Source organism: Opisthocomus hoazin, chromosome 1, assembly GCF_030867145.1.
Source record: "Opisthocomus hoazin isolate bOpiHoa1 chromosome 1, bOpiHoa1.hap1, whole genome shotgun sequence".
In the NCBI taxonomy this organism is placed as follows: Eukaryota; Metazoa; Chordata; class Aves; order Opisthocomiformes; family Opisthocomidae; genus Opisthocomus; species Opisthocomus hoazin.
The window spans coordinates 108810596-108823351 of record NC_134414.1 but is presented as its reverse complement, the minus strand read 5'-3'; the positions used below and the strand labels follow the sequence as shown (position 1 = coordinate 108823351).

The 12756-nt window shown below is 42.6% G+C and overlaps 1 protein-coding gene across 1 annotated transcript in view; it reads right to left on the bottom strand.

Annotated features, from left to right (window-relative positions):
• Nucleotides 1-1485: 1485 nt before the first annotated feature.
• The window catches only part of URB1 (URB1 ribosome biogenesis factor), a 57135-nt gene continuing 45864 nt past the window's right edge, over nt 1486-12756 (bottom strand). The window contains 10 exon segments of the mRNA XM_075432928.1: nt 1486-2576; nt 2578-2759; nt 3396-3992; nt 5603-5844; nt 6785-6961; nt 8135-8244; nt 9058-9201; nt 9737-9843; nt 10662-10773; nt 11156-11316. Coding sequence (XP_075289043.1) covers nt 2541-2576; nt 2578-2759; nt 3396-3992; nt 5603-5844; nt 6785-6961; nt 8135-8244; nt 9058-9201; nt 9737-9843; nt 10662-10773; nt 11156-11316 — 1868 coding nt within the window. The 3' untranslated portion in view covers nt 1486-2540.

Here is a 12756-nt window from a genome sequence, read left to right as displayed (position 1 = left end):
TCTGGATCTTTTAGATGACAGGCTAGTAGCTTTAAATTGCCAGTTCATTTGCATTCATTTTCTCTTTCTGTTTCCAAAACTGCCATTAAAAAAAAAAAGAAAAGAAACACAATACAAGCAATCCCCTCCTCCAACCCCAAATATTTTGGCAATAGAGGTACTGGAGATATCAAACAAACATTACAAGCTAGGGACAAACTACTCACGCTGGGCCTTTCTGAATACTTACGGCCATCAGGAAGTCATCATTGAAGTATGAACCCTTAGTGTGCATTCATGGGCAATTGGTCAGGATCTAGAAGCACCACTGTAAGCAAAGCACACCACCACGCGTGCCCAGCCCCACCTGTAGTTGCAGTCTCGTGATACTACTTTCCACCGCCATAGCACCGTGCATGCCATTAGCTAAAGCCCGCTACTTGAAAGCTCTCTTCCTCATTTTAGCACTGATAAAACTGCATTCGGAAATCACCATTTCCATCCACAGAAACAGCAAGGTGTGCAAAGAGCTCTTTAAGCAGAAGTAATGTAGCAGGCCCGTTTGCATCTGCTGTACCCTATCTCTTGAATCAGATCTCACTCCAGAATCATTCTTCCAGCTGCTTGAGCTTCAACACATGAGTTCTGCTCCTGCAGGTACCACAATAAGAGAGTTTATTTTTCTAAGCAAACGTGGCCAAAGGGCATGGGAAAGGCTATTGCAGGGCACGCAAGTGCACACCCAAAAACATTCTGGCCTTGCAACTTGTTGGAGACTGTGTAACGACTGCGTAGTGGCATCCGAGATTCGGATTTTGTTACTTTTGCTTTAGTGGAAGGCGCTACACTACACCCCATGACACCTTGTGGTGGCATGGCCTTGGCTGGGTGCCAGATGCCTACCCAGCCGCTCTCTCACTCCCCCTCAGAAAGACTGGGGCGAAAATGGAATGAAAAAGTTCATGGGTCAGGATTAAGAGAGGTAGATTGCTTACCAGTTCCCATCATGGGTAAAACAGACTCAACTTGGGGAAAATTAACTTAATCCACTGCCAATTAAGATATATCTGGGTAGAGAAAATACATTTCTGCATTACTGTCCTTAGGCTGGTTGAATGGTCTTGCCTCATTTCTTTAATTCGCTCAAGCAAATCGTACTATAAACCACTGTTAGATGTGCTCAGTCCCTCAAGAGAGCTGAGAAACTCCTTCCCTATATGTCATGAGTATTTTCTTTTCCAGCTAGATAAGATGGAAAGACATCTGCCTTCCTGGAACTCCTTTGGTTTCATTTTGCCTGTGTGGTTTTTTTGTGTTTATGTTTTTTTTTTAAGTGAAAATAAGTTTTTTTTCCATCGCAAAGAAAATTTCCTGATGTCAGACCCTAGGGATTTTATATGACACAATATTTAGCCTCTAATGGCCTTGCAGCTTTTTCAAGAAATATCTGGTATTTTTAAATCAAGTCTTGATATAGATATTATGGCTTCTTTAGGACAAGAATATTTCTATGTAGAAGCAATCCTCATTATTTGCAGTCTCACTTTTTTTATTTAAAAAACCCTAACAAATTAAATAAACATTACAAGGAGCATGTGTTTCTGTTTTTTTCCCTGTACAGAACTTGTACAAACTACCTAGGCACAGCACATATTCATGAGTCAATTTAATAAAACCTGTTTTACATTTCAAAGGCTCAAGTTCAGGCTCTGCATGTTTGCATATCCGGATTGGTATGTTCAGCTGCCCTCAAGGCCACATTCAAAAAATATTTATCGGATTTCACACAGAATTCCCAATAAAGAACATGTATAATCAATGAGCAGCAAATCATTTGGGTTTTAGTTCCATCTCTCATCTTTTCAGAGTGGAGGAAAGATGGGCCTTTGTTGTAAGTCTCAGCAGTGGTGATGGTCAGGGTTTTCTTTAATTAAAACAAAACAAAACCAAAACCAACAAACAACAACCAACACAAAAACCAGAAAGGACCAGCTCAAATATAAATGCTTTCAAAAGCAATTTAATTTAAAACCAAGAAGAATCCCAGACCATCATGATCCCAGTGTTCAGTCTTCTATTCATACTGAGTTTGGTGTCATGTATCATGAAAGAAACTGGGTTCTTCAAGAAACAGCAGATCATCACGGCTAAACCTCAGACTACTCATTCTTTGCGCTCATACCACATTGTGGTGACGTTTGGCAGTCTTTTTTCCCCATCTTATACTGGAGAAAGGATGGATTTTAACTACACGGGGACTGAAACACAGTCCAGAGGCAATGCACTAATCAGTCTTTTTTGGTTCTTCATAAAGTTAAAATTGCCTGTAATAAAAATGATACAAATAACATTCAGTGTCCCATACTGTTAAAGAAAAGGGAAATTACAGCTTTAATGTTCCACCGAGAGATGATGAATACAATTTTCCCCCCCTGAGTTTGCACACTAATAAAATATTGATCTTTATGACAAAACAAGTTAGATTTGTATGGAGAACAGCTCAGGAGGGTTTCATGGCTCGCAGCATCGATGGCAGAGCACATAACATTAAAGATTAACTGTCAGTTCTCTGAGTTAATGCCCCCGCGCAGCCAAGTGAAGGGTTTTGCAAAGAGACATAATAGTTTCTTCTCCTTGTTCCTGAGTTTCCAAGTCATCATCGGTTAATTTATCATCTGTACTACTGCAGATCAATTTGATATGGGTTATTAACATATCTGGCTCTGGTGCTCCAAGCCATATGTCCCCAATGTAAACAGAAGTCAGGAATACACAAACAGCTGTGGAAGAAAAATTAGAGAAAAATCAGAACAGATATTCTTCTATTTCCACACAGTAATATGAAACCAAACCATTTTGCCTCCAGACCTATGTTTCAAAACAGTTTCCTAACTCTTTTCCTAGATGGAAAATATGTGGGGTTCTTGCCCATGCAAAGCCAATGATCCTCCTCACGCCAAGGAAAGAAAAGAGTTCCTTGTTAGCACAACCTTCCACCCTCTTTTATTTGAAGAGGCTTGAAATCTGACCTGTGGCTTTTGCTATCACATGATAACATTGAACAGCACATGGATCAAAACCCATACCCACACAGACTCAGCTGTTGCAGACTACTTTTCCCTTTGGAACTGTATTCTTTTATACCTCGCTGAACTCCATTTTAGTCCCCGAAAGGAAAGTTTCTTTGGAGGACTATGACTTGTACTATCAGAAACCCTGACAGCATGACCCTATCCTGTGCTACCAACCCCTGGGCCCACACCACCAAAGACACGGCTTTTACTTTGTGAAGTCATGAGCACCAATGGACGTGGGAAAACTTCAAATTGTTCTGATGAACTAAAGAAACCCATGGAACTATGTACTGTCTGCCATCACTGCCTTGTAAGGTGAGCGAAAAGGGAAAGACGAGTTACCTTTCTTGTTCGCATCCTCTTCCGTCACTGCGGACAGACACAACGTTTTCACAAGCTCATGAAAGCTGCTGTTGGTCAGGCCCCGAGCATCCATTAGGTGAAGCATGATTGAACTGAACAAGCAGCTCTCTTTAAGGAGTCCAGCCGCCCCACCGCTGGCCTCGCAGATCCGGCTGTAAAACCTGAAGATGTTGTTTTGCAACGTCTCATCCCCCAGCATCTCCTGCACTACCACTGGATGGGGCAAGACGCAGTTCTGTAGCCACCGCAGGGTTAACGAAACATTTTGCATATTGAGGCTGTGCTCAACCATGGACTTTACAAGCCATTTAGTTACTAGGTAAGTGGACGCACAGGTAAGACTGACTGCTTCCTCTGCAACGTCAGCAGACTCGAGGGGCTCGCCTCGGTGTTTGGTGGGCGGCGCTGGAAAAACAGGCTCCCAGTGGGCAAATATGGAATTCAGGTGGCTTCTGCATTTCTCCAGCTCAGAGACTTTCAGGTCCGCAGCAGTGTCGTCTTCTCTTTCTATCTCATTCTTTTTCCGATGATATGCATGAGATGAGGCTTGAGATTTGTTCTTTTCTTTAGTATTTTCTGTAAGAAGAAAAACACCACCAAAACAAACATCAGATGCTCCAAAGGATTTTCTTGGTACTAAATTATGCTAGAGAGACGGTATCATGTGTCGTTTCAGTTGCTAAAAGGATAAGCACAAGCCTCATTCAGCAGCCTAATTGACCCTACGCAGCTCGCAGCAGCTCCCAGCAACTCGCCAGCTGAAAGAGCGCTCTGAACTGGACTGCCCACCTTTGAGGTGAGCAGTACTGCCACCCCGGCCCTGGCCCACAGCCCGGCGAGCCCACGGCAGTCCTCGCACAGGCCCACGAGACGCGGTTTTGCCAGTAAGGGTACATTATTTACATGGCCTCATGAGATATGCTCAAGCCACTACCCTCTGGGCCAGCGCAGGCACAGTGCGTGCCTGCCTAAGGAAGGAGACGCCAGCACAGCTACGCTGCTACTGAATGGCACGGGCTAAAGCGGCGACGCCTGCCTTCCTCCGGCACAGCCGCATCCTGGCCGAGCATCTGGCTGGTGAGCTGCTGTCAACCAGGGGCACGTGAATTTTTCACACCCCAAGGGAAGAGACAGACAGGCAGCCGAACTCTGAAATGCTGGGCTGCCCTCCGTCAGGGGAGTGGCAAAGCTCCCAAACAGCAACAGCACTCTGCCACCACCATACCACAGTGCGTTTCACGGCGATCTGCTTTCGAGGAGTCACTGAGAAAATCATCCAAAATTTCAATTATGTGGCACTCTGCAACTTAAATTCTACCAAATGCATTTCAGTATTTTTTCCTGGGAGCTGTAAGGGATGGGGATGACTCTTCAAATGCAACTTCAGAAATAAAATTTCAGATAAGGACACATTTTTGACTGCTTTATAAGCTGCTGAGGCTTGGATCAACGGATTTCTTTTTTTTAAACCATGTATATAGCAAGTTACCACTGTCACTGTAGTAATGCTCTAAAAATCCTCAGACACTAAAAGAGTGTGAAAAACTTTAGAAAAACTAAAGCTTTTATAGGATCCCTTAAATACAGTGATTTGAATAATTAGTTTAACTGATACAGAACATTGAAAGAAACCTACGGAAGCTGTAACATGCACCAAGAGCAGTTGTTGCATTTGCAACAAACCAGTGTTGTTTAACACTTCCCACTACAAAGTTCCTTCTACATTTTATTCACAGCAATAACAAGAGAGGTCATACAAGTCTATTAGCTGTTTCATTTTTGCTTGTTTTAGTACTAGTTTTTACTCATATTTCACTTTCAGATCCCCCATCCACACTCCAAATGGTTCAAATCTTTAAGCAGAAAGCCTCCAAGCACCGCGGTTTTTTAAATTTCATTTAAGAACACAATTTTTCACAGCTTGGCTCCAGATCTGCAACTAAGTTTCATTTTAAAGCTCTTTCCCTTTTTAAAACTGTATTTCTCCAAAGCTTCCAGAATTGTGTTGAAGTTAGAAATCCTTACCTCAAAGACCTGAAAAATAGCTTTCCGTTTCCGGTCCTCCTCCCCCAAGCTGTATCAGATTGTCCGACAAAAGTTTTTAACAGTTGAAGTTGGCCTCACTTGTACAGTTGGCTTGTAGCAGCCTCAACAATATTACTTTTCTAAAATAGTTTAGTACTTACTAAGCAATTCTTTGATTTGGTATTTCTGAGCAAGAGTCTGCACATCCTCTTGCAGCTGCAGGTCTTTCTCGACGACACTCCACTTCTGCAGCAGCAGCAGGATCTCTTTGTTTGAGAGAACGCTGTCATTCACCACGAACCGGCTCATTTCTTTGAAGGCCTCAACAACTTCAGCACGATATTCCAGCACAGAACTGAGTGTACTGAAAAACTGAGTCAGTTTGGCTAGATCTGAGTAAGTCCTACGAAAAGAAAACAAAAAAGCCATGTCTCTTTCTGCATGCTAATTAATAAAATAAAGTAAGTACAGGTTTTCTCTCTTTACAGTCTCTTCCTACAGTTTTCTCCTGCAGTTCTCTACACATACACTTTTCGTTCTCAGGATGCCAGTAATAATCAGTTTCATTCCCACTGAATCCCCAGCACTCCACTCCACCAGTGTCTGGCAGAACAGCTGATGAAACACAGCCTTTGCCCTCCTGTCTGTGAACAGCAAAGCAGATGGCACGCAAGGAGAAGGCCAAAGGGCTGGAGCTTTATCCATGCTTCTTTATTTTGCATGAATTCTCAAAACTTCGAGGAAATGAAAATAAACATAATTTCTCCAGGCTGTGGCAATACTTCTCTGCACAAAGAGCTGCAAGTGCTATTATGAGCCCAAACAGAACTGGTTACCCATTTGCTCTCTACTACCCCTGCTGCAACTGCTGTGCTTAGACAGCTTAAGGGCTCCAGGTCTGGAGAGCAGAGACTGACCCCTTCTTAACACTGTTGTGTAGAACTCTGCACACTCGTACAATCTGCACATGTGGTACAGACACAGAAAGTCTAAACTTTCAGCGAGTATGAAAGATCTTTGCAGCAAACAGCATTGCTAACTGCACACTCTAATCCAGCAGGAAAAACGTAAAACACAGCAGCTTAAAAATCGCCAGTAATTAAGGATGTAGAACTTGACAGTAACTGTGCATCAGCTGTTATTTTATCCGCATGTATTCAAACAGCAAAACCTTCCTGTCAAATAAATCTCATCAAAATTCACTACTCAACATTCAAACTGAAGGGGCAAAAAAGCATTAAACTACCAGAGATCAAGAAATTCTTCTGGCCTTAATACATTTCGAACTAGACAGAGGATGAGATGCAAACTCATTAGAAAGAAAAACTAAAAAATGGACTTACCGGATGTGTTTGATTAATGTGATCAAAACGTACAGAAATTCATTTACAAGCTGAATAGGAAGAAACTTCCTGTTCTCCTGGGACTGATTCTTGCTTTCTCTCTTGCCTCCTAAATTTGTTAGCCACAGAGTATGGAGCAAGGAAATAATTTTATTTAACATCTTGTTTTCCAGAAACCTGAAAAACAAAAACAAGAAGCAAACAACCACTTGGAAGGCAGATTCTAACCAGGAACCAATCCATCAGTTAAGGACCATATTCTAGTGCACTTCTGGAGTCGTGAATGGCAAGGGGCCTCCCAGCCAGGGCCCCATCAGGGCATGAGAGTGCACCCCTCTGAAGGCCCAGCAACGCGGGGACCCTGGTTACTGCCCTCCTCCTGCCACGCTGCAACTGGGGAAACACAGCAGTGTATCGCAGCCCCTGCAGGAGACCAGTGATTTCTCACCTGCATCTTTCATTACACAGCTCTGCCAAGTATTCCGTTACATTGCATCCATTGCCACTGTTTCTTTAGAGCAGTTACTGCTCAAGACAGCTCGGTTCCTTACGTTCCTAAGACTTTAAGCAATAACAGCAATGCTTACAGCACAGTATCAGGAGCCGTATTTACTTTGTTATTCTCAGAGCGGAGGGGGACGAGGGGGAGCAATCTCATTTTTGTACAGGGGATGCAAGAAGAGTACTTCTCAAAAGTACAATCACAAAATAAGCATTGGGTCCAGAGGCCAAATCCAGGCTTTTTCACTTCCAAATGTACCAAATTGTACCAAAGAGAGGTGCACAACAGGGGAGCAGTACTGGGAACTTCTTCAGGCCAATCACACTGTAGATGATCCTGAGACCTTGCTTGAACCTGCCAGGGGAATCTATGCAAAAGAGATTTTGTGTGTGTGCGTGCACGCACATGTGTGCATGTATGTGAGGGAGACGCAAGAGGAGGAGGAAGAAGTGCGAGCAGAAGCATTATAGACAGCTCAAACTCATTATTGTGCCAATTACTGTGCAGGAGGCCCTATGACAGGATGTGAATTGCGGGTATTTGAAATGAAAGAGGCACATATGCTAAATAAGGTGCCATTTTGTTTTCTAAGTTTTCCAAGAAAGCGCTATGAAAAACATGAAGGCTCCCCTCCCCCTCACCTGAAAGCATGTTGATTTTGTTTTTAGAAACACAAAGAAACGCTTCAGAGTTTGGCAAGTTCTGCCAGTACAGTCCTAGATGCCAAATGTCACAACCGCTGACAGGCCATCTTCACATCTGTCACCCTTGTTTTTATACTCAGTTGCATAATTATTCTACTGTGGACAGTAAAATCGTTCCCATTTCACTATTATTTCCCTAGTTACCTTTTCTCTAAGATGTGCAGTATCCAGGTTAGGAGGCTGTGATCTTGCATCAGCTCATAGGCAGCTCTGGTGACGTGGGCAGCACTTTGTAGTACCTCCAGAATACGACTCTGAAACAGAAAATATGATTTGTTCTTTCACAAGATCAGAATATAGTCAGGATCTGATTATTATCCATCTTTCGGAAGGATATAATTAGCAATCTGACTGGTATCTGAGATCCGATCAACTTAAAGTTAAAATGTATTACCAAACACCACGTGTTCTTAGCAACCCCACGGAAGAAAAGTCATTCTCTTTTCAAGGCTTATACACACAGACAATACTCTTAAAAAGAAGTCTTACGGTAGCAACACAATTTTCTCTTTTTGTCCAAGATTTTGATACCTAACAGATAGCTTTTAACCAACTGGATTTCTCAGGGTGGATGCTTACGAACATGAGAGCTTCTGGCATGTAAGTTTACTTCCTGCTAAAGCCCTGTACAGGTTACACGCTGGTTAGGGAATAAGGAGACCGAAAAAAGTGAAGGCCCTGACCATATGAGCAAAACTGCAGCATCTGCAATATTTTCCACGAAGCAGTAGAAACACGACTAGAGCTAGACCACCAGTTGATGTAACCGAGTGAGGTTCCACGATGGCAGGAACCTGTTCCAATTTCAGGGGACAAGTATGTGGCTCTGGTTTAGAGATAAGCAATTCTCTCCCCCTCCACACACACACAAAATCAACAAGGAACAGATTTTCAAGAGGGCAAGGGAAGAGTCAACTGCTCCTTTCTGCTTTGTATCTGTTTAAGATCTCCAAACCAGGCAAACTTCTGTGGCTGGGGTTTTCTTTTGTGGGTTGGGTGTTTGGGTTTTTTTTTTTTCCATTTGGTGGTTTTTTTTTCCTTTGTTTGTTTGTTCTGTAAATGCTTACCTGGGAGCCCTCATCACACAAAGGACTGTTGAAAAAGGAAAGAATGACCTGGAAAATCCTCTGGTAGTCATAAAGCTCGTAGCAATGTTTATCACGCAGCCCTTCTCCAAGAAATCTGAGAATCCACTCACGTTCAGTTTTGTACTAGAAGCCAGAGGAAAAACGCCACCATTAGACATTTCAAAATAATGCCTGCTCATAAAAGCACAAAAGACGTGGCTCCCTGGGAGGGCCAGCACCGCACTTGACAGCTTTTTCTCGACTTCTCAATTTTCATCCCTATCAAATTTAATCAATAACATCCATCAGGAGCAGTTACTCTGCAGCCCAGATATGCACTGACAATGGAACTTTAAAAGCTGCCATTTCTAAAATACCTCAGTTGAACTCAACATTAATAATCTAAACTCAAATATGAATGTAAGCTAGCTAGCGCAGAACATTCTGTTTGTTGCGCTTACATAGCACAGACAGTACAACTCATGATTTCATTATGTGTGACTATTAAGAAAACAATAAAGAAACTCAGAAATAATACTTCTAATTCCAATATAAAACAAAACAAAAATGCCTCTAGTTACTTACCTATGGAAGAATAAGATTTAATTGCATTTTTATAGTTTTTTTCCATTATTTTCTGAACAATTAGTGGACACTTAAGATGGGACTCCTACATTACCTGGAAATCAAAACTGTACAGAAGCTGGAAAAACCCTGGTACTTTCTTCAGGTCCAAATACTGGTGTGACAGAAGGAATCTGTTTACCTTTAAATACATGTGCTCCTCTGTGAAGAGAAACAATGGTTAGTTACAGTGGAGGAGGACAAAGTTCACAATACACAGCCACGCAGAAAAATAAATGGAACCTGTATTTTCCAGTGTTTCAGCTAGCTGTCAGAACAGTACACTAATTACAGCAAGGAGGCAAAGTGAGAGGCAAATCTCTCCACATTTCAAGCCCAACACTTCATGCCTGGCAATTCTAATTTTTAACCTACAGATGAAATGCGTACCCCACGAGCAGTGGAACAAGTTCCCCAGAGGGAACAGTCTCCATCCTTGGGGGCTTTCTATGATCTGTCTGGAGGTTTTCTGGGAGAAAGTCCTGTGCAGAGCGGTCTGCTCTCATAGCTGGCCCTGATTTGGGCAGAGGGTTTAACTAGAGGCCTCGCAAGGTCCCTTCCAAACTGAACTACTCCCCAATGCTACACTTCTCCTTTCCAACAGTGACTTACATTGATTCAGTGTCTAAGGACAAAAGGACACCTCGGGCCAACCTAGTCTGATCTGCTGAACAGGACCTGCACGCTCATCCGGCTTCACTCCTCTAGTCCTCTGCCCACCTCCAACCCAAAATTACAAGGAGGCAGTGGCTTCATCCCTGATGCATCAGACTGGTTTTGTACACAAATCAAAATGGCACTTCCCACTTCTCCAGTAAGGCAGTCTACACAAGCACTGAAAGCTTCTTTGAAACACAGGAAAGCGTGCTTCATGGCTCCTACCAGTCACAGCAATCTTATCTTCCTGTATTGGTCAAGGACATTACTCCAAGCACAGGGACTCACCCCAGGACTTCAACACGCACAACAGGCTACAGTACCTGGCTTCAGAATCTGCTGTGCCACACGAGCAATGTAGAGGGTCAGAGAGAAGGTAAATCTGAGGTTCAGCTGCCTGATTCCATTTTGCACAGCATCCAAGAGATACAGCAACTGCAGTGCAAGAGCCCAGGGGAGAAAAGCTTGAGCCATGACCCAAACAAATAAACAGGAGAGCGTGAATACATATATAAGCTTTTAGGATATTTCGTAGGCCATAAATCAAATAAATACCAATCCCATCAGGATTTCCACTCCTACAAATAAAATTCCTAAGAATTTCTAAAACACATTCTCCCCCCATTTTATGCCCATTGATTATAACAGGAGGAAACACAAAGCAATAGAGGAGAAACAATGGGATAGAGGGTAAAAAGCTTCTTTTAGCTTTCTCACCATATGCCTGTACACAGACGAGTAAAGCAGTGACTCTCCCATAAGTGTCCATGACCTAAAACGTCTAACCTGGCAAACTGTCAATCGAGCTCAGTCTTACCTGACTCTTCTCTTGAAAGCGAGCTCCTTCCAGATGAGAACGAAAGGAAGCCAGGACAAAATATGCAGCTGCTCTCATGTTGGAATCGTAGCTGCTAAGAGCAGCTACTGTTAGACCCAGGGCATTGACTTCAACAAATTTGTGACATGCCACTACACACTCTGTGTGGGAAGAAGGGAAAAAACGAAAGAAAAACACCCAGTGCATTATATTGACATGTCATAGAGTATGTAAGAGCACTGTAATCCTTAACAACCCTTTATTTATAAACACCAATTTCTAAATCTACCCCTAACAAAGTATTACTTCACTGCATGCTGAGGGCTCCTTCAGCTAACAAAGGCATTCTGGAAATCACTCTGAACAGGAATTCTTTACCTGATCTGCAATTAATGTGATTAGTCTCACTTACACAAGACAAATGATTCTGCCTGCTAGACCATGCAAAGTTAGGAGTAAATTCTGTGAAGACATCACATATCTCATTGTTTCAAGAAAGTTAAGTACAAAGAAGAACAACAGCGAAAATTCTCCTGCTCAAAACATTTTCTGGGCATTTGACAAGTTTGTGCCTGAAAGAAAGATCAGCATAGCCAATGAAAAGCCTATCTGCACTAAAGAGCTTCTGTAATAGAATGGACAGGAGAATAATACATAAATAAGCCACTAGCCACACCAGTTGTTACCATGCAGGCATGAGTGATTTTGCCGGTAAGGCACGTTCCGAGCAAAGTACTAAACTGTGCCCCTATGGCCTTCTGGGACAAACAAAATCCAGCAATGAACAGTAACCAGCCAAACAGAAAACACACCCTTGAATCTAACATTTATCTTCCATAGCATTTTCCCATCAGTATTTAGAGTTTCTCATTTAATGGCTGTGTGTTTTGAAGAGCTTGTGCCGTTTCTACCTGCTGATGGCTAGAAATGACTTGATGTAAAACCTCCAGAATATCTCCTGTGCTGTTTCTATTCCATTCACCAGTAATGGAATACAATGACACTTCAGTTGTATTTTACCAGCTAAAGTGCAAACCTACTGCAGTTTTGAGTTTAGCAACAATATTCACATATTTTCTTGTAATTCACACAGAAGGTCAAGGGGAAGTTTCTGAGAAACAAATATTCCTATTTAAGCAGAGACTGTAATCTTCCTGACAAGTACCTATATTTGGTCCACTGATTTCCTCCCCCACCACCCCCACACAACTAAAATAGGTATTTTAGATATATTTTAGGTATATTTATGTAAAAATTACAGCCTATTTATGTCCCCACGCCAGCAGCCGGGCTGTTTCTCTCATCTTTTCCTCAACTGCCAGAACTCCTACTTCCATTTCATGCCTGGCAATTTCATACCCAACTCTGCTAGGTATGGGTCAGGCAACAGCAGGGTCTCCACCTCCCGGCACTGCCTCCCAACCAGCCCACTGCTACGTGACCGATGCAAAGGCACCACTGAATTGCAGTAACAGATCTTTTCAGTGAGTGGTTTTACAAGTTATTTCAATACTAGCAATTACTGCACACTTCCCTACATCACTCCTCACCAGAGCACATCAAGTTTAACTGCAGTAACGCAAAATACCTCAGTCATTCTC